Here is a 26887-nt window from a genome sequence, read left to right as displayed (position 1 = left end):
CAGTGATTTCTATCATACGATGCACAAATCTGCTAGGTTCTCATTAAAGCTTTGGCTGGTACAACTCTTCAGTCAACATATAGATGAGGTTGATTTAGTTGTACAGTTTTCTTTAAATGCCCATTTCTCAAACTGGGTCACTGGCTGTTTCTTATAAACAGTCTGCAAACTTGGATGCATGCAAATGCTACTGATAAAGCTCTCCAAGATACAAGATAGTCAACACAAGAATTGTAAAATATACTGTTAACATACGCGGCATTCAAGCCTAAGAAAAGACCCTTAGATCCAAGTTTCATTCTTTCAACAAATGGAGTCTCTATTATTAACAAGGGTGTATTTTTGTGAATATCTGCTATACTGCTATATTTGCATTTAGCTTTCTTTGTATTTAAGTTTCAAACACAAAATAGGAAAAATGGAGCTGTTGAACTTTTGCATATGTGAGTCACAAAGCAGAACATTTTATTTGAAAGGGAAAAAAACTGAAGTAAAATGAAAAGCCCTTTTCAGATGCAGCATTCTGAATTCAGCTTTCTCAAGTAAGTCATCACAAACACATAAGCATTTGATTTACAAACAGATTTTTCTTTTTTTTAATGAAATGTTGGTAACTAGATTTCTGTTGACACTAGTATCTTAAGAACAGCTCCTTAAGCATTGCACATCAGGCACAAGTAAAATAAGTTTTTTCCACTGATATGTGCCTTTGTTCTTGCCAGTCAAAATGACTGACTTCCAGTACAGTAACTATCACCACAAGTCTGAATCCCATCTGTTTGAAATTTTGTACTGTAGGCTGCAGAAGAAAAACTCAAATACTAAGAGGCATTTTACTGAAGGCAGAATGAAAGAGATCAGATTTTTTTTTTAAAAGGTGTCTCTCAAACTTTTGTTTCTCATTCTGATACTAATCTATACGTTATTTAGATATTCAGATTTCAGACCAGCAGCAGGACTATTAACTGGGACAAAGGTATTACTTATCACATGCCACTGGAGAAGAAGTGACAAAGACATTAACCAGTCCACTCAAGAAGCCACAGTGCCCCCAAAATGAAAAATAATTAAAATACAAAAGTAGAAACAAAAGGAGAAACCTGACTTCACATTGCATATTTACTAGACACAATGGTAATTAAAGATTTAGAAAACCATTTCAGCGTCTTTGGATCTTTAAAACACCTCTTTCTCACAAAATCCTGAACTTTACAACAGGAACTACTAATGAGACACAATTTATTCTCCCCCATCAAGACACAGCCCATCGCAGGGGTCAGGACAGCCAGCAGCGTCTCAGTGATCGTGTTACCAATGAAGACAGAGACAAGCAATGGTCCCCCGTTCCTACTGAAAAGCTTCTTGCAATAGTTTATTCTGAGTCAAACCACCGATAGTCTGTTAAGGTGCAAAGAGTGAGTGGGTAGGTGTGTACATGGGTGGGGAACTCTCAGTTTTATCACTGAATTTCATTTCTAAGCATCTGCTTAAGTCATCTGTATTGAAGTGACTCATTGATCAGAATGTAAGATATTTCTGACTATGTAAAACAAAAATGCATGCAAGTTATCCTCTGGTAAAGAAAAGCAAACACTTCAGTAGAAAGTGCTGCTGATTCTCCTTACCTTGCATTTTCTTTTGGTGTGAGTGTAACTTCTCCATCAAAAGCAATATCAATCTCGCAGTGTTCTGGTTGGATTCCTATACCAAAGAGCTGTATATCCTGAGAGGTATCTGCACCAACTCTCGTGTGATCCTAGAAAATAAGCAGTTACTAAGAGACAAGCGAACTATCACTGTTTATATAACTAAGAAAATATTAGCTAAAGCACTGAGACTGCACAATCTACGTGCTCGCCTTTGCTAAGCACTTCTGTAGGGCAGAAATGGTGCCATAGCAGATTTGGAGACTGTAAAGGTCACACAGAAACTGTTCTGCTATGCACTTTATCTCCATACCATTTTAGATAAAGCAAAATAAAGCAGTTGACACACAAATTCTGATTTTAAAATATTCTCAGACTATGCTTGCATACAAACAATAAATGCAAATAGTGAAGAAAACCAGCCATGCCATATAGGCATATATAACAGAACAACACAGATAGTAAAACAAGGTACACAGAGTTGGCTGCTTTTTAGAAGACACCTATATAGCAACTCAAACATACTAATATCTACGTAATTTCAAGTCATACTGTAAATTCTGCCAAAATACTTTGCTGTTCTAGAGAAGTTGTGCTTTATTTGCTCCTGTCCAAATAAAGAAGCCCTTTCTCAGCCACTAAAGCAGAAAAGTAACTATAAAACCAGACAGGATGTTCTTTCATATCTTATTGACAAGGAACTTGCATTTCCTTGCAAACTTATGAGGTTTGTTTTTGACATCATTTCACTCTGACATGAGACTATGCTAAACAGAATGGTATGAAAGCTAGTGGCACTAGGAAAATACTTTTCTCTAAATTTTAAACAGTGCTTTTTTCCCCCCCCTTTCTCTTAAACTTTTCTGTCAAAGGCTATGTTTACTCTTACTGATTAGTACTAAACATCATCTCTTTATGATTAACTCATAGAGTATTTAAAGCAATCCTCAGCTGAATAACAAAAAAGAAGCATCTAGAACAAGGCTATCTCTTCTCATTCAGCCCAAGAGGTGACCCTATTCATATCCTGCCTAGAAAATCTAGAATTTATCTCAACATGGGCACACTCCGAGCACTTCTCCCACTGTTGGCAATCAGGAGATCAACTAGGAAAATAATGGAGCTGAACTGCAAAGGGAGAATAAAAACCTAAACAGTAGGAGGCGGCCTATCCCATTTTGCTGCAACTAGTCTTAATAATCTAAATAAATTGAGCCAGAAATTCAAAACAATAAACAAGTCTCCTTTCATTCTGTGTAAACATCCTGCTCAGTTCTTACCTTTAAGTAGTAAACCAAAAGCTCATTAAGCGCAGGGTCTGCATTCAGGTTCACCAGGTAACACTTGTCATCACCAACCTTGATACCTGAAGACTCAAGGGAAATTCCCATACTCTCCAGCTGTCTTTGCCTCTCCTGTAAGCACAAAAATAGTTTAATCTTCCCTGCTGCATCATGGAGGTAGAAGTACAGCAAGCAAATGAAAGCAGAGCAACTAAAGTTGAAGATGCACATACTGAGCATGCATTCTGTATACCGCCACCAGAAACAGAACTTGACACTGGTCAAGTACTATATGTTTAATAGAATTTAGTTTTACACGCCAACCATAAAAAGTTAAATCTAATCCTCAAGCACCTGCTTCCCCAAAGTGGAACTAACTTACCTAAAAGCAGCCCTACTGATTTTATTAGAGACCCTATGTTAGTCAAAAACTAGTTTCAGTTGCAATTATACTTCAAAAATAACCATAGTCACAGGTAATTTAGAAAACAGCAAGCTACAATTTAGCTTTATTTTTTTGCAGCATTGTTATTAATTCAGGTAAAGCATCTCCTTGATCACACATGTCTTTTGCTTTGCCGCAGTTCAGGGGTTGGGGATTTTTGTTTGGCTGGTTGGGTTTGGGTTTTCCCCCTGCCTTTTTTTAAAAATTATTATTATTTTTTTATTTAAACAGCAGTTGCACCAAAGCTGTTCTGCTTCTGGAACATTAGGACTAGTAAGGGAAAACAACAATAGCTGTTCTCCAAGCTATAGATGGTGGAAATGATAAAGTACACTGGAATCCAGAAGTCATATTTTAAGTACAGTAACAACAAACAAACATTCGTGAATATATGTACACATATTCCTCCTTTGGTTAAGAACTCACTAAAAGCAAACACAACAAATACCACCCAAAACTCTGATCCTTTTGTAATTCATCACTTTCTTAGTCACTTCAAGGTAAACACGTCCAAGATCCCACTGTGGTCATAGAAATAAATGAGCTGTCTAAACATATTTTGATGTTTTATTTTAAAACCAAATGTTAGTTTTTATCAATGATACCATGACACAGCTACATTTATTCTAACAAAATTTAGACAAAACAAGCAAACAAAACCATAAGCACCACCAACCCAGGGGAAAAGACAAAAATCCAGAGGAATTTTAAATAGCTGGTGGAGAAGACAGCATAGTCCACTAAAGCTCAGGAAATTCAGCTGACTTGCACTACATGAGTATCTGGCCTTTCCTCCTCAAAATTTCTGAAATACCTGTGCAATTTCTTCTGTTTTCCTTAGCTTTTCTTCCCAGGTGACTGTTAGCTCTTTTATTAGCTTTTCAGATTCTTCCAATTTCTCCTTCAGTTCTGGTGCCTTCATGGCCTAAAAGACAGAAATTAGCAAAAAACCCTCATCTACTCTTCCAACTGCAGCGTCTGCTTGCATAAGGAAACTGAACACAGTAGCATAATACGAAATGCGACGAATATAGATTTCAACTATATCCCCAGGTTTTTCATGGCAGAAGATGAAGAAACAGGTCACTTGCAAAGGAAGAGGACAGAATCAACCTGTAAGGGGTCCAGATCTGAAATAGCTGAAGATCGATATAGCTCCAGAGGCCAATGGAACCAACCAAATCTCTGGGTCTGGCTGCTCAAGCTTCAGTGTCTGGATAAAAACACCCAAGTATTTAAAAACTTTAAATCTTAGCTGTCCGAAGTTAAACTGCAAAGCCTTACTTCCAACAGCAGTTTCATATACAAATTCCTCTCGATATTTAGCCTTCCATGCTATTTTGGTTTCATAAGTGTTCCTAGAGTTGCGCTACAGCTTTCAGGCTGACCCTGTTGATTACCTTCAAAGGCAGGCATGCTCTCAAGCTAACACAGGCTTCTCATTTCACAATGGGAAACAAAAGCAAAGGCCTCAAACACATCCAGTGCCAAGTAAGAATTCAACAGGCTGGCCTATAACTCTATATTACTGTTTAAAACAGAAGGTATAAGAGGAAAAAACTTTTTAAAAAAATTAGTAAGACTTTGGACACCTTCCCACTGATTGTCTTTAGCCACAGTCTGTGCCAACATAATTAACAACATACTACAATAATATTTTCCTATTTAAAATATGGGATTATAATAGATTTTTATTTACAAAAAGAAAAGTGAATCAGTCCTTTTTCTTAAATCAGATTTTCCCATTTCATCCTGTAAGGAACTGTTCACACGAGGAACACTATTCCTTAAATGAAAGTGAAGTTTAAACGCCACACAAATTTATGATCAGACACTTTTGTTCTTTTTCCACCAGTATTTTGTATCTTGCCTGAAAAGATCAAAAATATTTTCCCACAGCACAGTGCTTTATAACTCCAGATATCACCAAGTAAACTAGCCTACCCTGATACTTTACTCTCCAATTATTAATAGAAGTATAAATCTAAGATAAGCAGCAATCCCAGTGTTAACTGTCGAGGTAGTAAAGCAAATTGCTGACAGTTTCACTATTGGAGTTTTGCCACTTTTTTATAGTTTTGCACAAATGTCGAGGAGAGAAACGGATATCCCACATATTTTGTGGTCCAATACCAGATTTTCAGCTTTTCACACTTTTCCATTTGACATCACAAAATTATATAGCTCGTCTATGCAAAAAAAAAAAAAAAAAAAAAAAAAAAAAATCTGCTAATAAGTTGGCCTGATTTCAGCTGGGATAGAGTTAATTTTCTTCCTAGTAGCTGGTACAGTGCTGTGTTTTGGATTTAGTATGAGAATGTTGATAACAAACTGGTGGTTTAGTTGTTGCTCAATAGTGCATATACTAAGTCAAGGACTTTTCAATTTCCTATGCACTGCCAGAGAGGGCGCACACACGAAGCCAGGAGAGGACACGGCCAGGACAGCTGACCCAAACTGGCCAAAGGGATATTCCACACCATATGATGTCACTGGGGGAACACAGCCAGGGGATGGCAATCACTGCTCGGGGATGGGTTGGGCATTGGTCAGTGGGTGGTGAGCAACTGCATTGTGCACCACTTGTTTTGTACATTATTTTATCATCCTCATCATCATCATCATCATCATTATTTTCTCTTCCTTTGCTGTCCCATGAAACTGTCTTTATCTCAACCCACGAGTCTTACTTTTTTTTTTTTTCCCCTCCATTTTTCTCCCCATCCCACTGGGGCAGGGTGGTGGTGGGCAGGTATGTGAGTGGCTGCGTGGTGCTTAGTTGCTTGCTGGTGTTAAACAATGGCATAACTCTACACAATGAAGTTGTACTCTAGCTCTTATCTCTGCTGCATCAATTATTGCTTGACATGAAGTTCTTCAAGAACAGTCCATTCTGACAAGGGTCAACATTCGTACAAAGTTGTCCTCATTTAAAAGTTATGTTGGATTTATTTCAGTAAACAAGGTTAATTATTTAACAAAAATGTGCAGGACTCTTCCTTTCCTCATTTTGTAAGACTTAAAAAGAAAGGTAATCTTCCAGACAGAGTCTGATGTTTCCTCGGGAAACTCAGTTTACACTGTACTGTGAATAATGTTACCTCAGCTTGTGAGAGCTGTTCTTTGAGTTTTTCAACTTCTTCACGTAGTTCTCTGATGACTCTAGCATTTGGATCTTCATTCACCACAGCATGATTAACTATCCTTTTGGCTCTGTCTGCATATCTCAGAGTAGAGAGTGTTTCTTCATAGTTGTCTGCTGCTGGACTAATTGTGGCTATCATGGCAGTTTGGCTGTTTCCTCCCAAGTTGTCCTGTAGAGTGCACCCACAGAAAGTTTGAGAGTTAAAAATGGTTCTCAGGTTATACAGTGTCTTTACAAAGATACTTAAAATGCAAAGCTTACTATTTAGACACTGAAAGGTACTCTGGATATAAACTAAGCAGTATGTTCCATAAACATTTTCAGCCACCCCCACCAGCACTGATTCCACTATAACTGAAAACAGCCAAATAGGACTTTAAACAGAATTAACAAAAGACACACTTACCTGTCCATATTACTTGGAATAACTTATAGCTACAAGAGCTCCTTAGCTCATTCCTTTAAAAAAATATGAGAAGTCCACATACACAGAGGTATGCTACAACGATCCTACAAACTATTAAGCTGATATCTTGTGAACAGGACTAACATAAAATATTAATTACCTTGAGAAGCCATGTCAGTACAGAGTCTCTGTAAGGCACAAACTTGTTTTTCCCCTTCCCTGCTGCTTGGTCAGCGAGTGATGATATAACCAAACCCAGCGTTGAAAGTGACCTATAAAAGCAACACAGTAGAATAGCTTTAATATATATTCCAAATGCAGATTTAATAAAACACAGAAAACAGGATTTGCTGAAGAGTTTAATTTGTCCTCTGCAGAACTTCACATCCAATTTTTAAAATATCAGGGAATAATTTAAGTTGGAAATACCACAGGAGATCAGGTAGCCCATTGCCTTGCTCCAAACAGGGCAATGTATTAATTAAAATTACATATTTGGGAGAAAAAAAAATGGATATCTACAGTGTTTCAGCCCATCTGGTACTAAGACCAAGTTCCAGGAAGACAGACAAAGTTGAAATATTCACATATTTAAATATTTTGAAAAGCGTAAAGCAGGCTGCTTCAGTACATGGACAATCATTACCTTTGATTAAACATCTACCTTCTCTCAGAGACTAAAAACCTTTTTGTCTTGGACAGTGCCTCATGACACTGTTACAAGTCAGTGTTGGCAGCACAGCAAGAATCCGGTCTCTAAGAAGAATGTTTTAAGAGCACTGGCTCAACAACAGACTATAATAGAACAATTCTCTAGCCATAAGGAGGCAACCTCAAGACAAAGCCAGCTATGGCCCACAAGAACTAGGCTGCCTGGAGAACCATTAACTAATCAGCCATCACACAACAATAGAAGACTGCTCATCAGAAAAGTCTTGATTAAGGGGTCCCTTGACAAATGGGTTGACTGAGGTAGAGCCTCGGAGGCTACCCTTGGGAAGGGAATAGGGCAAACAATCTCCCAGTTACAAAAATGTTGCACAAGCATGAAAAAGAAAAGCCCCAAAACTGCTTAGCAGACAGCCACATCCCAAACACCACTCTAGAATCCTGAAGAAAATACAGATAACTCATTCATTTTGGTACACCTACAACTTCTATCAACCGTGGTAGCTCTATTAGCAATTCATGCAAAGCATATGTGCATTATATTATCCAATTGCTATACAACCCTGTGTAAATTTTAAGTGACATCAGGGTTCTTGGGGTGAGTATGTTTAAGATAATGAGCTGGTGCAGGAGCCTGAGAACATTAAACAGATGCCTAAAGGGTTTTAAAGCAGACAGCACTGAAGCCCAAGAGCATACTGCTCTGTCACACTCATGCCCAATTATCCAGCTACTCTTTCTAACTACCAAGGAAAACTTCAGCAGCATCACAATTAGATAGTCAAATAAATTTTTAATTGTACTGTTCTACTACATCCTTTTGAGTTTTATTTTCAAAGAAGCAGTACTACTTTAGTTGATAGGCATTGTTTGCACAAGATTTGTAACTGGGTCTTAGTGCTGCTTGAAACTGCCAGTGGTTCAGAAATAACACTTAGAAAATGACAAAAATGTTGCAGAAGAATATTTCAAGGAAGATATCTGAGGGTAAGGTAACAAGAACTATTACCTGTGCTAGAGAACAGACAGCCTTAACTTACTGAGTGTCACAAAAGATGTCCTATATTGTGTATAGCACAAAGTAGTATGAAGATAGGATAGACTTGAAAGCAAAATTAAAATAAATTTATGGAGAAGCTAGGCAATCTGATCTCCCAAGAGAGCACTCTGCTTTGTAAATTTGTCTACAGGATAACTTCCCAATTTGCCTCTGAAAAATTCACAGCAGAAAGGCCAGTTAGTTTTAGTTTCCGGCATAAAAGTCTAATGACCTCTGAAAGCTTGTGGGAGGAGGAAAGAAGAGGGAGAATTGGTTCTTGCCTCCAGCCTCTGGTCTCCATAGGCAGAGATGGCGGCGAGCTAAACATGCAAGAGCAAACAGTAGGATGCTGTATGCCACTCCGTAGCAACCTCCTGCAGCACAAGTGAAAAGCACCACCAGCACACTCCCAATGGAGTCCACCTTCAAGGAGCTTAAAGTTAAAAAGTCACCCTGGCCTATTTTCCTCTGATTCCTCTTTCCCCTCTTTAAATGAGAGGAATGTGAAAACCAAAGCAAAAAACTGAGGGAGAGGGGAAGAACAGGATACTCAGAAGGGGGAAGGGAAGAACTGAGATTCAAAAAGGCCTGTCACTGAAAACTATTTCACAACAGGGCTGCAACACCAATTTGAGTTATGTGCCCTGTATTTTAATGAACAGGAAATAAGCTACAGTTTATTAACACAAGATTAAAAGATGTTATAATATTTCTGCTCCTTATAAATACCGATTTTATTTTAAGACTGTTAACATCTGTGATAAAAGCCAAACTGTAGTCGTTTATGTATTCTGCTTGAGATTTCATAATACAAAGCTGTTTAAAGACTTTGAGGAAAGCAGTAAAACAAATGGCTTCCCAACAAAACAACCACAGGACTCAGGGGCTGCTTTACTTCATGCTAAATGACGCATCAGAGATCTGGCATTACTTTGATCCTATCTCACAGTACTCATACAATGTATCAGGCAGAAGGCCTAAGCCTGTATCGCACAGGAGACTCAGGCACTACAGGAACAGCAGAGTGAACTTATGTAGTGAAAAACTATGGGAAAGTGCTGTTTCTGCACACTTTCTGTTCTCCTTGTCCCTATTCCTCAGGCACAACCAGGTTGCCCTTCCTAGCTGGCAGTGGGAAGCTCACCCATTTAAGCTACTTCTGTACAATTTACAACCAAATTCTCCAATTAACAGAATCCACCTTTCCATTAGTTAACTCAATAAAAAAACCTCCCTTAAATCAGCTTGGAGTCAGACCTGTCCCAACCCATTCCTTCCTCCCACCTACATTTTAAAGGCTTCTTCTTGCATTCTCAAGTTAAAATGACAATAGCTACGATTTTACTAATCAGTTAAAATTGCAGACTGCTCACAGAAAGTAATTTTCTTAGCCACTAATTGACAGCTTGTTTATTCTGCTTCCTCCTACTATTGCAATCTAGAAATTCCTTGACTACACCACAGAGAGTTAAGCACCTGCATTTCTATGCTCCGTATGGGAACTAGCACATCCTGGGCACCAACAAGCACACCCAGCTTTCCTATGAGGTACGGCAAGTCCCCCAAAAACCTCAATAATAAAGAGCAGACACCCAGCACTTTCACCAAGGCAACTCTGCATCAGATCTGAGAAAAACCAGAAGTCATCTTTACTAGATTTTATGGAGCCATTAACAAAATGACACAACTCTCCACTATTTCGCTAAGCGGAGAACAATCCACCACCTCTCCTCCACGACATGCTGTCCCAAGATAGGAAAGAGTGTTTACAACTGGATGAGCTGTGGGTCCAAGGTGGCAGCTACCAGAGCCCCAGACAGGTTCCATCAGAAACAAACAGCAGACACCTGCAGAGACTGGCCAAACGTCAGACTACACAGTTTTGGTACGCACAGCTGAGTGCACATTTACCCTGCCCTGTAAATACATAAACAGATACATTATTTCCACATTCTTCTTGAAGGCAATAAAACATAGCAGAAGCAGTAAACTTATTTGCCAAGTAATTTCAGCAGCTCCATCTTCGATCTCTTTAAACGTAACACATCCTACCACTGTATGTTACTGCTTTTTTAAAAAAGAATAAAAATTATTTTAAAAGGAGCTGACATAATAAGGTATATGGTTTAAGTATACTGCATCACTCCAGGAAAGATTACTGCCTTTCCGTAAGTAGTAAGGTGTATCACACCCAAAAGATGATCATATACAATGCTCTCTGAAGAACTAGCCTGATAAAAACACATATAAAAATTTTGAGGCTTCCAGTGAAAGTCAGACTTCATTAAAGCTCCAAGTAACAGCAAAAATCTAACAGAAGACACCAACCACAATACTAAGAATACTCTTTTGTCTGCCAGTTCCAGAACAGATTTCAAATAAAGAATGCTTAATAAAAGGATTAAGTAATACAGAGTTATGCCATATCAGAATTTAATTAATGGGAAAATGTAGAGCGCTCTACTTCTCTTTTAAAAATATCTTTTACAGAAAAGTTTGGAGCTTGCATCTGAAGTCCTGTACTGTCAAAGAGGTTCAGCATGGGCAAAACAACTTTTCCCTACTGCATCAAAACCATCTAACAGAGTAAACATCCTAATAGGAAAAAAGAAAAGGAAGTCGTTCTGTATCTATAGCTACACTTGCAATGTGTTAATAGCTGTTGAGAGAGCTGGCATTTGAATTATTTCCCAAGAATTAGAAAGAAACATTTAATTGCACCTTTGTTTATGCAAAACAGAGATACGGTTTCTTGTAAAACCCATCCAAATTTAGCTAGTAACCTGTGGGGTAAAGGTACAAAACCTGCCATTAGGCAAACAGAGCCACATAATTTTGTTTCACAGGGACTACGCCAGTGTGGCTACCAATATGATGCATTAAACACAAAGTAGACTAGAAATTAAACTAGAAATAGCAAACGTGTTCAAACTCTAAAAAGAGGTAATTTAAAATCACTTTAACTACGAATGCTGTTCAAACACACTTTGTGCTGTCATTGTTAACTTACAATATATCAAAACATTTTGTAACATGTTAAATTGAAAAAAGTCATAGCTTTCAATGTAACAGTTAAACTCTGTCTTTCCCAGGAAAACTAGCGTATGCAAGACAGCAGTAATAGTGTACTAAATTCTTGCTTTTGGGCAATAACATAGTAATTACGGTAAAAAAGTGCCTTAAAACTTGTCATTGCTTGAGTACAAATGCCCAAGGCAAGGCTAAACTAACACAGCTTCATACTGATCTGGTTTTATTAAACTGTGAATTATACTCTAACATATTTTAATACATGTTGGAACAAAGCCATTTAACTCTGCAACTTCGCATTCTTCCTTGAGGAGATGATGAGACAAACACATGAGCCTGAGGACAGGGTGTATAAATGAATCACAAAAGGTATACGCTTAATTAAAGAGTGCTGCTGTCACTTTTTCCAGATAAAATTCATACTACCCTCATCTGAGTCAAGTAAGGTCTATCATTTGAACCAACTCGTGACAAGCACACCAAGAGAGGCGGCCAAGGAGACAACAGTGATTACAAGATTAAGCTCCACAATCTGTGTATGCCAATGCCTTACTTGTTTATGTTGCTGCCCTCCTTCAGACGTTCTCCTGCAGCTCCCGTTTTGGACACTCTCTCGCTCCCAGCCAAATCCACCAGGCTGACCTTGCTGACCTTCTCTCCAGAATTCTGCACAGATGGGACATAGGAGAACAACAGCTAAGAAATACCAGCACAAAGTGCTAACATGTCTGACACTGGCACCATGAAACACTGGTTTTCATAATGATGTGGTTAAAGCATCGAATTCAATATATAAGAGAAGAAGGAATTGTCAGAGTTTTTATAGCTCTTTAAGAGTCACTCATTTTATAGTAAAGGGCTGAAGCACTAATGAACCAGAATCAGCTGTGTGGTAACATCAACAACCATTAAAACATAACTTCAGCAACAGTTCAGGCCTGAAACAGGTTTCATGGTAGCAATATAGTCTTAAAAATTGACCCAACTGTCTGCTTTATCTGGAGTGCTTCCTCACTCTTCCAGGTTCTCTCAGTCTTAGGGTCTTGCCAATATTCCTTTGATTACTGGACCCCATGGAATTAAAGGTAGAAACACAGGTAAACATAATGTATGTGGAAGTGGAAGGAAGAAGAGTAATTTAACATAACTTCATAAATTAGCCAACAGAAATACATACACCAGAATGCAGGTCATAAAGTGTCTGAGTCACTATAATATTGAAGACAGCATGAGAGCGGCTGCTTTCTTCATTCATGTTGGTTGCAGCAACTGTTCGTGATTTGTTTCCCTCCGACATCAGTGACTCAATATCCTAGAGCAACAGGAGTAAAAAGTGATGTTAGGATGAAAGCAAGTATTGTGCTTGCTGAACAAAATCCTCATCTAGATGAAAGGGTGTGTACGTGTGGGAGAAAGGAAGAAAGGAAGGTAGAAGTAACAAGAAAATTTGCACATTTTGAGAGGTATTGGTACAGAGGGTATGTAATTCAACAGAACAATGTTAAATCACATCTCTGTTTTACATGCTGCACTTAAAAGCCCAGCAACTACAGTCAATGAGCCTTCTTATCTGCTGCTTAAATACGTTGGCAACATTCACATTGCAAATCATATTGTTTAATGCCAGTAATCAGGCCAGCACATTATCTACTTACATAAGTGAACACAATGCATCTTTTCACTGCACTGCACTAATACTATCTTCACTTAATTGGCTCAAAGGGTTACCTCACTTGGAGCTTGTGAGGTTAAAAAAAATAAACAAACCTTCCCACAGATGTAAAAACAAAGACGACTATGTCAAATCTGATATATGGACTTGCTTAGTCTTCCAAGACAGCTTCGTAAAAGTTGTCGGCCAAAAACTAGGTATGAACAAAGTTTTCTAGAATTGGAACAAAGGTTTGTTTTCCAAGTACAGGATTCACCATAAAAAACACACAAAAGCAGTTTTTATAAGTCTAAAATATGCATAGATGCTTTAGAAAAATAAAAATCCTCATAAAAAGAACAAAATGGTTCCCACATAATGCTACACAAAGAATGAATATTTTTAAAAAACAACATATCCAAATCAGCTTCCTCATAAAAAGAAAAGCCTACGCAATTCATACAACTGCACCACTTCAATTATTTCCATTGTAGCTATAGTAGTTCCTTGGCTTCTACAATACTGTTTTTGTCTGAATGGGTTTTGGTAACTCCAGGGGCTTGATGCCATCATGATTTAAATCATGAATTATACATGTTGTAGCTCCTTGTGCAATATACTTATATAAGAGGTCATATTCAACAACAAAATCAAAGGAATTCATGCTGGAAGACTAATATTCTCATTTGGAAGCCTCATATTTCCTGCATCAAGGAAACATTGTGTTCTTTGTGTATACTATATGCTTCAAAAACTGCAAAATAAAGACATACCATTATTATATTTTTAACCAACATAAAGGCAAATCCAATGCTTTTACATGAAATAAATACTCCTGAAGCATTAGAGAAGATCTTTGCAATTGCCAGAGACCATAAACACTCAAGAACCAAAATACCTGGATAGACACAAGTTTATCTCTTATAATATACCTACTGTTTATGTACATAGGTGTTATTTATAAACTTGTCATTGGTTTACATTTACCTCAAAGTTTGTAACAGCCAGCTGAGACAGGCCATCTACATATGGTCCCAACACTTTGTGCTCTCGAACCTTAAGGGACTGCCGACTTCTATGGAATAAAGGAGACTTTATTCACAATCCACTAGTGTGCACTTTATTGAAAAACAAAAATTACAGTATGAAATGATAAGAATCTTCTATATAGCAGAAGTCAATTTATGTCTTTTAATTGTAACAGGAGGAAAAGAAGTCTTCCAGGACTGTTTTTAACTCGAATTAATCTAACTGGTTTTAATCTATATACATGAATTACTTTTAATGCACCCTCCCACCCCAGTACTTGTGGCTGGAACAAAACCTGAAATGCCTTATGTGGCAGAAAGAATGCTGACAAAAAAGGAAACCTAAAACCCTCCCTTCCCCTTTCCCCCAATAATTTGCTAAAGCTTCAAGTCTTCCTGCATTTCCCACACTTTATTGACATCTATCAAGTAAGTCTCAAATATACCTTTTTAACTAACTTGCATGCTTCTTCACCTAATGCAATTATATTAAAGAATCAAAATATACACCACATATATCAACACTCAGCTATAAAAAAAAAACACTATCAGACTACCTATTGCCTAGACATCTCCAAACCAGAGCACATAAGCAGTAATTTTGGCTAGACAAAATAGAAGAAAAGAGTGCCATGAGTATATTTTGAGGTGTTACTCTTCCACATTAAAAAAGTTCAATGTCCAAACCAGAAGCAACAAGTTGTAAATAAGCTTCAAATTCCTCCTAGTTGATGAAAATTCTTACCTTAATATGGTCTGGATCATACGGCAAAAATACCCCAGAGTTTACTTGTACAGTATTGCTTTCTGGTGGTAAACTACTTCATACAGTATTTGTTTGCATCATTATGATGGTATCCTAATATTTAAGTTGATCTACGCCAGTTACTACTTCATATACAAGCTTTACATGGATATTCTCTTCCTTCTGGTGTTTGGTATCCAATCTTTTCTAAAGAAGTTTTAAGAACATATATTCTGAAAAAAAACCTTCTCAAGGACTTCCAAAAGTGATTTCTACCTTTTCAGTTTCAGACATAAATAAGGAAGGCTGTTGGGGAAAGTGAAGCTACTCACCCTTTTGGGTCAAGCAGATCTCTGACTTTCTCATTGTAGATTTCCATATAGGACACTTCGACTTTAAAAGTATGAGACTCATTTTCTTCCACAGAGATTCTCTGAAATAAAGCACAACAGAGCCGTGGGATCAGACCCTGCTGCTCTGCATTGCCCATCATTGAAAAGGATTTTCCTGAACCTAAAGGAAAAAACAAGAAGAAAATGCTTTAGAATATAGTTTCTGAGTTATTCATTTGTTCATGAAGCATATGTTTTAATTCTCTTTTTATTCCTCCAGAAGCACATATCAGAACAAGTGGCATGCTATTCCAGACAGATAGCCTGCTCTTTGGATTACAAGGCACAGAAACAAAAAGATAAATTATCCTAAAGGTTTCTTTCAGCAGGGCCATTACTTGAGACTGAATGAGCGTTTGGTATGAACTGCTCCTTTCAGGCTTTGAAAGCAGCCCAAGAGGTACTAACTAGGAACATAGCTACAGAGCTGCTTTAAGAATTTTACATTGTCACTGGCTGTGTCAAATATTTGACATTTAACATTATGATATTTCAAAATAATTTTTTAAAATATTATCAACTTAATATTTATGTTTTGTTCTTCCCATTTCCCACGTGCACAAAAAGTATTCTTCCCTTTTAGCACAGGAGACTCACCTGTCTGTCCATAGGCAAAAATACAAGCGTTATATCCCTGAAAGGCCTTTTCAAGAATTCCTTCTCCAAGGCACTTGAACACCACTTCTTGACCTAGAAAATAATTATTTTTAAGTTCATTTTAAATTTAATAAGACTAAAATTTACTGAAAACATGAAAAAAATATTTGCAAATAATTTCTTACAAATGATGAACAAACAAATGATTTCACATACAACTAATAGACAAGTTCAAAACCGTTGCCTGAAACTCGTGTAACAGGTACCTCTGTTTTTAAATATATTGCTGATTTTCCTGTGAAGGGAGCAGTTCTTTAAAAGATGTCATATAAGGTGAATGCTTGGAAAATAACATAGATGTCTACACTTTGTATTATTTAACTGTAAATTTTGCAATTAATATACATTATTTAATCACAAACTCTACCCAAAAGAGTTCTGTAATAGAACTGCAATGAAACCCGTTAGTGAACTGGGATATTAGAGGTACAACAAATGTCGTGCCAGAAATAGTAGTAGCTGTTTCCTCTTTGGAACTGGCCTCAAGTTTCACCATAAGCTATTATGATTCACGCCATGGCAAGGTGATGCTGGAACCAAGACAAAAGCATTCTGATGACATTCAGGCAGAAAGCGAGTATTATGAGGTGGTAAGACTTCAACAGAGGTGTTTGAGGACACATTCTGGCAAATTCATAGTTTGAATCATCAACTGCAGAATTTCATAGTCTGAAAATTGCCTCTGTGCCAGACAGATTTTTAGATGCGATTTGAACTTTCAGATGCAGAAGACAAAAATAGGCATCAGGGTTGATTTTTTTCAGTAGAAAAGCCCAGAACTTGTCTACTGCAAAGAGGGTCAATGGGCTGTCTGCTTTGAGTTCTCATCAGAGAATTACACCAGCTGTGTGTACACCCAAAACAAACAGAGCTGAGCTAAGGAGTATTTACACACCTTCTGGTGTTTGGTTTTAAAGTTACTTTCACTGCCTGGTGACTTTCGGGACAGCTGTGATCAGCTGCATCTCTCATTTTGGTAAAATAGTTTCAGCAGTTGTCCGTTACAAGAAATTATTTTGTAGGGTGGATGCAATACTGACTTCCATAGTTCTCAAAATGGAACATACTGGCATAAAAAAAAAAATCTAGCTATACATTTATACATTGTGTGAGAATATTTACACTCTACGATCCTTGAGTAATTGGTAGCCCAGAAAATTGCTGCAGAACAACCTGTGGAATGATTTACAGGCATGCAAATAGGACTAAAAAGTACTAAATGACTTTTATTTTCCTATAACCTAATTTCTCTTCTGATGTAAAGGAAAAAAACTATTGCAGTGATGCCCCATCAAATGGCCTTTGTGTGTCTTTCCAGTTGAATTTCTAGAATTCTGAAGTGTCACAGCTCCTTGGATTAACACAGTTCAGAAATTCTGAATACAGGAATTAAAACTAGAGGAGAATCTGCTGTACTCTGGAATAACTCCATCTCCTTCTCCATGCATATTAATTCACTTCTCCTTCACCTTAGGATCATTTGGTTACTTTATAATATCTATGCTGATAGCACACTGTTCAACCACCTGGAAAATAGCTATAGAGAATATTAAACTACTAAAGAATGAATGAAGAAAATATATCAGCAAAAGACTTTAATAAGAATGTACAATACAAAAAATTTGCTTTCCAACCAGTTCCTGAGGGACCACTTTGAAGTTACCAAATATCAAAGAGGCAGGGAGCCACTCACTATCTTGCTGAGCAAGAATGCAAAATCAAGCAAAGATTTAGGCTGTGTAGAATTATTAAGTGAAAAAAGCATATATATTCCACAATGATTGTGAGTGAAGAATAAACCCATTTGTCAGAAGAGGAAAAAAATTGCTACCCAGTTCTGACCAGCAATAAACTAGTAACCTCCTCCATGTTTCCCAAGAAAAAAAAAGCAGATACCAAAACGTTATAAAACTGTGCATGGTCATGATAACCATAAGATGACCTACAGAATCCCTTACTGCTAAATACCAGGAAAGAAATCCAGTTTGAATCTCACAGGCAAAGCTGGATTTTCTTTTTTCAGAAGAAATTTAATTTTCAAATGGTCACCACAAACTGAAAGGCAATTAGACACTGATACATAATTCTAAAATGGTATTTTTATTACAGTTTTTAAGAGCTCAGCAATACCAACATAGACAAATGGGTCATTAAAGAGTGATGTTGACAGCAATCAGTGAAATCATCATGGGATAAAATAAGACTTGGTTTTAAGTACACTTACAAAAAAACCCACAAGATGTTAAATTTCAATTATGGATACATTATTAATTTGCTAATGCAGTGCACTGTAACAGCATATCATCCATGGGATTTTGACATTTTTCATTAAGAAACCTCACTGTTTCCCCCATGAATTTTATTAGTGTGTTTATAAACCGATTACAATATCTGTATTATACAGAATTATGCCTACATGCACTTAAGGTCAAAAGAAATAATGGAGTTCCATTGTCTACACGACTGCATTTTTGTTTTGCTAAATACACTTATACCATCTCCAATCAATACTTTTGCCTGTTTATAGGCTTTTTCTTCCACAGATACCTAGTGTTTAAAGATGGAAGCAGGGGTTTTAAATTGATTCTAACTTAATTTACAGAAAAAGGGAAAAACATAGCAAAAAAAAAATTAGTTAACAGAAAGATTTCCCCTATGTCAACCTTTATTGTCTTTAAGACAAGGATTCCCAATCTTCCAGCTGGCTAAGACCATATAGCCTCTCCCAGAGGCAACTAAAGGTCAGACACTGAAACACCCGCCCCCTCTCCCACCTTCTGCTCAGATGGACAAGCCCCAGGTGACTGACGGACAGGCAATCCGTCAGGCTGGGGAACACACACCCAAGGCTGTCGGGGAGCCCAGGGTGAGCCCAGGAGCTGCCAGTTCTCCCAGGCCTGGATCTCGTGCCTGCTCGTCCCTTCAAGGAAAGGGGAGCAAAGTCTGGTGATTTTTTCCTGCAGACTGCAGTCTAAAAAAAAAAAAAATCTTGTTTACTTTAAGAAGCAGGAGAGTTAATCTGGAGTCATGCAGTGAGAAAGATTATTAGACAATATTGCTGTTTGCTCTATAACTTTAGTTACGGCCTGTGTAGGAGTGCCCCTAACGCTGCAAGGTGTGAAACCCAACACGCCATTGGGGATGCTCGTGCTCTGCTAATCGAAACCTGAAAAACACTAGTGGTTGCCAACTCAGTTCTGAAGACTGGAAAGCAACCCAAAGACCATATGGAAACCTTTTCCACTTTCACTAGAGAGCTGTAACTGTCTTCATAGCTTCAAGACATGATTTGTGCATTTTCACAAGCGCAACTGCAGGCCTGATGCCAACAGTAGGAAAAAAAGCCCTAAAAAAGATCAAATGTAGGACAACCTACATGTTGCAGAGGAACCCTAGGACCTGTTCACACAATCTGCAAAATGAATCTATTTACGAATAAAGTTTAAACATTCTGAAGTTTGCTAAACTGGTGACAGAAAGCAGAGAGAAGAGAGGGAAGAAAAGGAGGGGGGCGGGAAAGGGCCACCAACAAAACTCCCTTTCAAAAAGGCAGTAAACAGTTACTGTCTTTCCTAAGATCTGTTCGTTTAGTGACAAACATGTTCAAGATGTACTATAACAAAAATTAGTTTCAGTGTCTGGTTTTTGGGTGTCTAGTATTTCTAGTTCACAAATAGGGATAATTGTCTCCTGTTAGCACAGATTGTGACTGCAATGTTATGAGACATCGCCGCCACTCCTGAAAGCCCCTCCCTTACATAGCAAAAGTAGCTGGAACCAAGTAACAGCTTGTTTCTACAACACTGAAAAAAAATCAAGTCTCTTTATGGTTTAATCTCTAACCCAGAACATTTTAATAAGCAAATCCTGACAGCAATAAATTGCAGTTGGTTCTATGATCCAGAAGTTACAACTTGATCTGTGGAGATCAGAATGATCAGAAGCTCTGCTAGATAATAGTTTTTAAAGAATCTCTAAAATGCGAAGAGTTAAGAAAAGGGCAAGGAAGCTGGTGAGAGGTCTGGAGCATGAGTCTTACAAGGAGCGGCTGAGGGAACTGGGGCTGTTTAGCCTGGAGAACAGGAGGCTGAGGGGAGACCTGATCGCTGTCTGCAACTACCTGAAAGGAGGTTGTAGCATGGAGGGGGTTGGTCTCTTCTCCCAAGTAGCAAGTGATAGGACAAGAGGAAATGGCCTCAAGTTGTGCCGGGGAGATTCAGATGGGCTATTAGGAAAAATTTCTGCACTGAAAGGGTTGTCAGGCATTGGAACAGGCTGCCCAGGGAAGTAGTGGAATTACCATCCCTGGAGGTGTTTAAAAGACGTATAGATGAGGTTCTTAGGGACATGGTTTAGTGTCAGAGTTAGGTTATGGTTGGACTCAATGATCTTGAGGGTCTCTTCCAACCTCTTCTATGATTCTATGAAAAATGCCTGTGGTTCACCTTACCAAGAAGCTAAAAGCACAGCAGCTAGTATTGTCTAACTACTGCAGCCTAACACTACAGTACAGACAAGCACTGGAGCTTTAATGTTCAACACCTTTATCCACTAAAAGGTCTCCAGTGCTTCAAACTAGGCATGACAATGTCTATGTTTTAAGTGCCTGACCCATACAGTGTTAAACCATACAGAATAACTAAGTTTCCCCCAAAATGTACAGGTCAGTTGTCAGCTGTGTGACACAAAATTAAGTCCTACATACTACATAGAGTCTCCCCTAAAACAGAAAAAAAAAAAAAGAAATTGAAGGGAACAGTAAGAAAGGGCTAAGTTTCTCCCATGTAACAGCTTAAACGTTAGTCAGAATTACAGACAGACACTCGCATCTGCTCAAAATCCACAATTTACGATCTCTCATGAGGGTAGAAGCGTACAGTTCTTTAAGCCAATTGTCTGGTTTGCTTCCTTTTAAAACAGCCACTGAAACAGCAGTAGTCAGCATACATATTTCCTATAAAATTAAAGCTTAGCTCAAAGTTGTTTGTTTAGCCTTTCAGGACAATGCAGCCTGCAGAAACACAGAGCTGAGATTTCAGGCCAAATGTGATGTAGCTTAGGGAGTCTAAGAAAAATCCATGGTCAAGTTAATACAGCATTGGGTCCTTGCAACGGACCTGCCTTAGTGCTACGGTAGTTATTTATACAGTCTCTTGAATCCTTCCCAAACTGAAGGGTTTCTTTCCTTCCTTTTAAAAATCCACTTCATTTCAGACTTCAATAGGCTCTTACTGTTGTCTAGGTTTGTAAAAAGAATTCTTTGTTCTTGTGTGTGAGAATTTCTCCATGTCCTCCTCTTCATCAAAATGCTGAGCTGTGAGCTTTTCAAGGCAAGCAGGTGTGTCCTTATCCTTGAATTGACTCTTGATCCATTCAAGTCAAGAAACAAATGGTAATAAGAAGCGATTTTGCTTACCCTAAAAACACCTCTCCTATAGCCTGTGAGGCAAAGCTCAACCCTTTTCCAGATCAAAGCAAACTCATTCTGCCCTATAACGAAACCTCCCTCCCTCCTCAAAAATCTATTTCATTGACCTATTTTGGGGTTGGTTGGTTTTGTTTGTTTTCCCTCTCTGGTAAGAGGTTCATATTCTCACCAAATATCCAACGATGTCTTTCAGAATCAAATCATCAGAAAAAAGGTGCTCGAGCCAGCATGCCATGATCAGCACAAACCCAGAGGTTTGTTAACTGTTCCTTGCTTGGAACAACGCAGCCATGAATTGTTTAGAAACACAAGGTGTGAGTATTCAGAGTAATACTCCCTCTACCTCCTGACTGGTTGGATTAAAAAAAAACCACTCAACCCCCCCCCAAAAACACAGTCAAAACCCCCAGACCACTTTAACATAGATTATAAACAGTTAATTTTTAATCTTAAGAGCAATTCAGAGGAGGTTCTGCATCTTGCCATCTCTAAAATAAAGTCGTTAAAGAGCCTCTATCTCTTGCAGCATCTGAAACCAAAGCATCACTTCCACACAGGTCTTGTAAAGTGCTTACTCCTCTTCCGTGCTCCAGACTCCCTGTTGTCTCTATGAGATATACAGTCCTGCAAGGACAGCAGCAAAGATGCCCTCTACATCTTTCTCGTCACATGGAGGTTAACTTCACTATTTCTGTCGGTGATATTGCTGGACCATTTTAGAATTTTAGAACCCAATTTTCACTTCAGTGAAAAAAAAAATTGCTAAAAAAGCAATTCTGCTACCAACAGCAACAATCCTTGTGTTTTCAAATGCTGAAAAGAGAAGGTAACTTTCAAACTGGAATAAGATCTCTTGTACTTCCTGAATATGAGTTCAGAAAGAAAATTAGTATGTACAAAATAAGCATTTTGTTCAGCCAAAAAAGTTGAACATCTCTCACAGAATAAGTTTAGTCTAAGAGAAAGAGATGGCTAATCCCATTGCACGGTCAGCCCTGATCCCCCACAGCCTGAGAACTGTTACCAGTCACCCACGTGATTAAGTTTATCCAAACAAGAATCTTGCTTTTGTGCAAACAATATTAACGAGTGCCAGTAGTACTGTACATCAATCAGCTAAGCGAAAAATAAAACCAGCCCATAACCATGTGTGATAGCTTTATGGATCTTATAAAAAAATGTCCATTTCCAGGAGACCACAAACTTGGGTTTTGTTAACATTTAAAACAACAAACAACAAAAAAACCCCACCTACACCACGGAAGAGTTATCCACATAAGTCAACACAAAATTCAGACGTATGTTGCCTGTAGTGCATACCATCCTTTGGGTTTTCCAATATCCCACACATCAACAAATCTTTAATATAGTATGATATACACAACAATAGGTCTATTCAACATAACACAAGTTGAGCATGTTTTGGTTTTGCACAGAGCACGATGGCTGACAGGATAGCCTAGTACTTGAGAATCTCTTGTTAAACCTTTCACTGTCACATCTTACACTGTATTTCTGTGATACAGACAAAAGAGTTTTTCAAGTAATTAAATTTGTATCACATCTCTTTCATATTTCAGGTATTTTACTTAACCTTGAAGCTCATATATTACTTACATTTACAAGCACTCCAGACTTAACTTTCTAGCTTTATACATGTTTCCTGTTAAGTGTGCAACTAATCACTGCTCTTGCCAATGACATTAAACTTAAGCATCCACACAGAGTTACTTCGGGCAGGGAGTCTGTATTAAGCGATTAATAATGCACTTGTTTAGCTTCTGGATCAGCACCCCTTCTGTAGTCCAGCATCCAACCAAGAAATTACAGTTAAGCTCAAAAACTCAGGCTGTCAGGTGGCTTGTTTGGACTCTTTTAAGCTTGTTAATTCTGCAGCAGTCTCTGGTACGATTTCTGGACATGGATAATGTAAATTTGTAAGGTGCCTAGGACAATGAGGGTTTGTTCCACGAGGCAAAGGAATTATCAAATATCCCAACCAAAAACAGTTTTCATATTTCTTTGTTTAGTACAGTAATTTAGGCCAAGATGTGAAAAAGACTCAGGGCACCTAAATTACAAATGTACAAAAACTTAAATCTTGCCATTTCAGCATTTGGTTTGTTGGCTCTAAAACAAGTAACACAACTGTAATATGGGATAGTACAGGTCATGCACAAGCAAGTGAACAAGCCAACAATCCAGAAACTTAGAGCCTTTTTTTTTTTGGGGGGGGGGGGGGGAGGGCGGGGAAGGGGGCAGTTGTTGTTTTTCCCCAGCAGGAACATTATCTGGAATGGGCAAGAAAACACCTTATAGCTTTCTGGCTGGTAAGTAAATGCAAGAGATGCAGGTGACAGCTTTCTAGAGTCCAGTCCAACAAGAGGTTCATCTGCATACAGATAATAGAACTTCAGTTCTCAGATATGATGAATTCAATGATAACTTTTGCAAGAGGTTAGGCAAATCTAGTTTTGACTCAAATGAAAAATAAACAGACCTAGAATCCCACTGATTTCACCTGGAAATGGGTTAAGCCCAGACAGAAACAAGTTCAACTGGTCGGGGGTGTTTCTGTGGTTTCTCTCTTCTCCACAAGCAGGTTAGCAGCACGGTGCACCCAACAGCCGCAGCTCCCACCTGTGCACTGGAGGCACATAGGGCCAAGATCTGGGTGTGCACCATCACCCCCTTCCTTTAGAACTAAACAGAGGGGTGCAGGCACAAAAGGAGGTGCTGCCTTGCTCTGATGGCTCTACCAGCCTGAATCATGAACACTGTGCAGTGCAAATACAGTTACTGTAAGATGAACCAATAATGAACTTTTTTTCCTGAAGAAACCTATCTTTGCTCAGGCAAGCAAGAAACACAGTGGAATCTATGCTCAAGTGCAACCCCCAAGAGATTTGGGATTTGATACCATGGGGCTACAGCAGTCAGAGATGTATTTTAATACAAGTATATGACAGTTCATTTCTTAGACCATTGATGTCAACCTTTGAGCTAATTATCAATCTTCATGATTTCTTATGGGCTGCAAAATTTCATAATATGAATATCTAAACCGAATGCTTTTTTTTCTCCTTTCCATGGATCACAACCTTGAAATCCCAGTGTTCAGAGCTGTCTCTATCAAAACAAGTCCTCTTACAAAGTATGAATATGCTAATACAGAAATCCAGTTATCAGAAAACTAACTACTGGGATTACAATCTTGCCTGGATTATCCATGTTTTGGGAGGGAGGAGGCACAAAACTGATCACTCAAAAACATCAGGGATCTGAATGATTGGACTATGAATGACTTGAAAGACCTGAAGTAACCGCACCATCTCAGGAGAACAGGCTTTATTCCTCTCTCATGCACAGGAATGCAGAGCACTGAAAACACACAGGTTCATCACTAACCTTAGTTGGAATTAATTTCTGATACAGAACTGAAATTTCATTTTAAGTGACAGAAACAATCCTCACAAAAAGCTCCTCCAGGGGACAAAAAAAAAAAAAAAAAAAAAAAAGAATACTATAGCTCAGATGTAAAAGCATCCCTCCTGAACAGTGTACTGGGCACATTAAAGCTTGCATTCCTTTTAAACTGAGGCACTAGTACTCAGATGAATCAATCCCTGTAAAAATTAGAAGTCTGCCTCTGTGAAGTCACTTGAGCATCACAGTACAAAACACAAAAAACTCCATAAAACAAAAGCCCAAGATCTAATATGTTATTTATACTGTTAAATGTATGGAAAATAGTTTACCTGCATATTTTGTGGTGTTTGATTCATCCATGGACCAGAAGCAGTGATCAAAGGCAAACACCTGCAGAAGCACATAAAAAGACAAATTATGAACTCTGGCTACAAGACATTTCTCTTAAAGCAGTACAAATCCATGACTGTTTAATTGCAGTTAGGCTCTACTGTTCCTATGGATCCTAAATCAGAACTGTAAAAAGGCTTCATCAGCAGGAATACTTTTGGGAAATCTTGAGAGTTGCAAAACTGCAAGACTTCTTTTCTATCTATACTATACACAACATAAAATACTGCTTGCTGTATCACTTAAGACAACACAGCCAAAACCTAATAATCGGCTCCACTCTTCTCCGAGCACTAATTCTGAAAAATGTTTCTGCCAACAGTAAGAAAACAGCACCAAAAGGACTTGGCAAGATGACTCTTTGGCAGACATCAATACAAGATGCACCGAAGTTTTATCATGGGTCGGACTTCTAATGCTCAAAGAGCATTACTACTTACAAGCGTTAAGGAGTAAATAAATAGTATCAGATTACCTGCCTGAACTAAGAGTACAGTACTGAATCTCAGTAGAGGAAGTCCAAAAACTACAAATAGAAAATGTAGCTCTATTAGACAAAAAAGCTATCAGAGCTTGCTCTAATGAAAAGACTTAATAACACTTGATAGTCAAGAATTCAAGCTGGGTAGAAATCAAATCAGACTCAATATTGCCCTCAGTGGGCTTGTGGACCTAGAACAGTGTCCTGTAAAACCATTTAACATGTTGGGATTTGATCCAAGTTACTCCTTCTGCACATCTGAGAACATAATGGTATAGACATTTAACACTGCTGTTTTCACAGCTTTATATTGCCACAAACACAATTTAAACTGCAGTGTATTTTCCACATTTTACCACGGTAAACTGACTGTGGATGAGTTAATTATATAGATTCTATTTATTTTTTTTCTTTTGGGATGTCCAGAGGTGGGGAAAAAACTTAAACAGTCTTTTTTATTAAAACTTTGTCTGGGCCAAGATTTTCTTTGCCTGGTCTCTTCCAACAGCTGTTGTTCTTAGTAAGACAACCATGCAGGTCAATGGAGAGCAAGGGCCACAGGCTCTATCAGCAGAAATGCCAAATTCCCTGTGAGACAAACCCTGAAGTGAGGAATAAAACGGATCATTTCCTTTCATTTTTTGGGAATACAGAACAACTTGGATCCCCTGTTATTGCAGAATTACTATGCAATCTGATCAGGGACATTGTAACCTAACTCTTCCAAAAATGTCTTGTTGCTGCAAACATTTAGAAGGTAAAACCAGGTAGCAGAGGAACCTCACCTCCTTCTCTCTCTCCCAAGTTAATGCAAAACGCATCAAATGGCCTGAGAGAAGATTACATACTGAAACAACACTTAGTCCACAAGAGTAAAATGAGTCTGGAACTCTCTTCTGAAGAGAAAACAAACAAGCAAAAAAAAACCCATAATAATCTAACAGGGAGATCTGAGTCACTTAGTGCAGCACAAATAGAAAGAAACAAAATAATGAGTCAGGAAGTTCCCTGATGTGGCTGAGC

The 26887-nt window shown here is 38.2% G+C and overlaps 1 protein-coding gene across 5 annotated transcripts in view; it reads right to left on the bottom strand.

The window, feature by feature from the left end:
• KIF13A (kinesin family member 13A) overlaps window positions 1–26887 on the bottom strand; it is a 115635-nt gene that overhangs the window by 37448 nt on the left and 51300 nt on the right. For 4 of the 5 annotated variants that reach the window (XM_065627382.1, XM_065627387.1, XM_065627385.1 and 1 more), the window contains exons 4-14: window positions 25323–25383; window positions 16077–16169; window positions 15420–15600; window positions 14302–14389; window positions 12841–12975; window positions 12217–12329; window positions 7086–7197; window positions 6476–6688; window positions 4189–4299; window positions 2927–3061; window positions 1626–1756 (exon numbers count right to left, since the gene is read on the bottom strand). In XM_065627382.1, the coding sequence (XP_065483454.1) occupies window positions 1626–1756; window positions 2927–3061; window positions 4189–4299; window positions 6476–6688; window positions 7086–7197; window positions 12217–12329; window positions 12841–12975; window positions 14302–14389; window positions 15420–15600; window positions 16077–16169; window positions 25323–25383 (1373 nt within the window). The remainder of the gene's footprint in view (window positions 1–1625; window positions 1757–2926; window positions 3062–4188; window positions 4300–6475; window positions 6689–7085; window positions 7198–12216; window positions 12330–12840; window positions 12976–14301; window positions 14390–15419; window positions 15601–16076; window positions 16170–25322; window positions 25384–26887) is intronic. The other variant, XM_065627383.1, reaches the window with a different exon arrangement.

Source organism: Caloenas nicobarica, chromosome 2 (assembly GCF_036013445.1).
Source record: "Caloenas nicobarica isolate bCalNic1 chromosome 2, bCalNic1.hap1, whole genome shotgun sequence".
NCBI classification, from domain to species: Eukaryota; Metazoa; Chordata; class Aves; order Columbiformes; family Columbidae; genus Caloenas; species Caloenas nicobarica.
The sequence above is the reverse complement of the archived record's forward strand: the minus strand, read 5'-3'. Positions and strand labels throughout refer to the sequence as shown.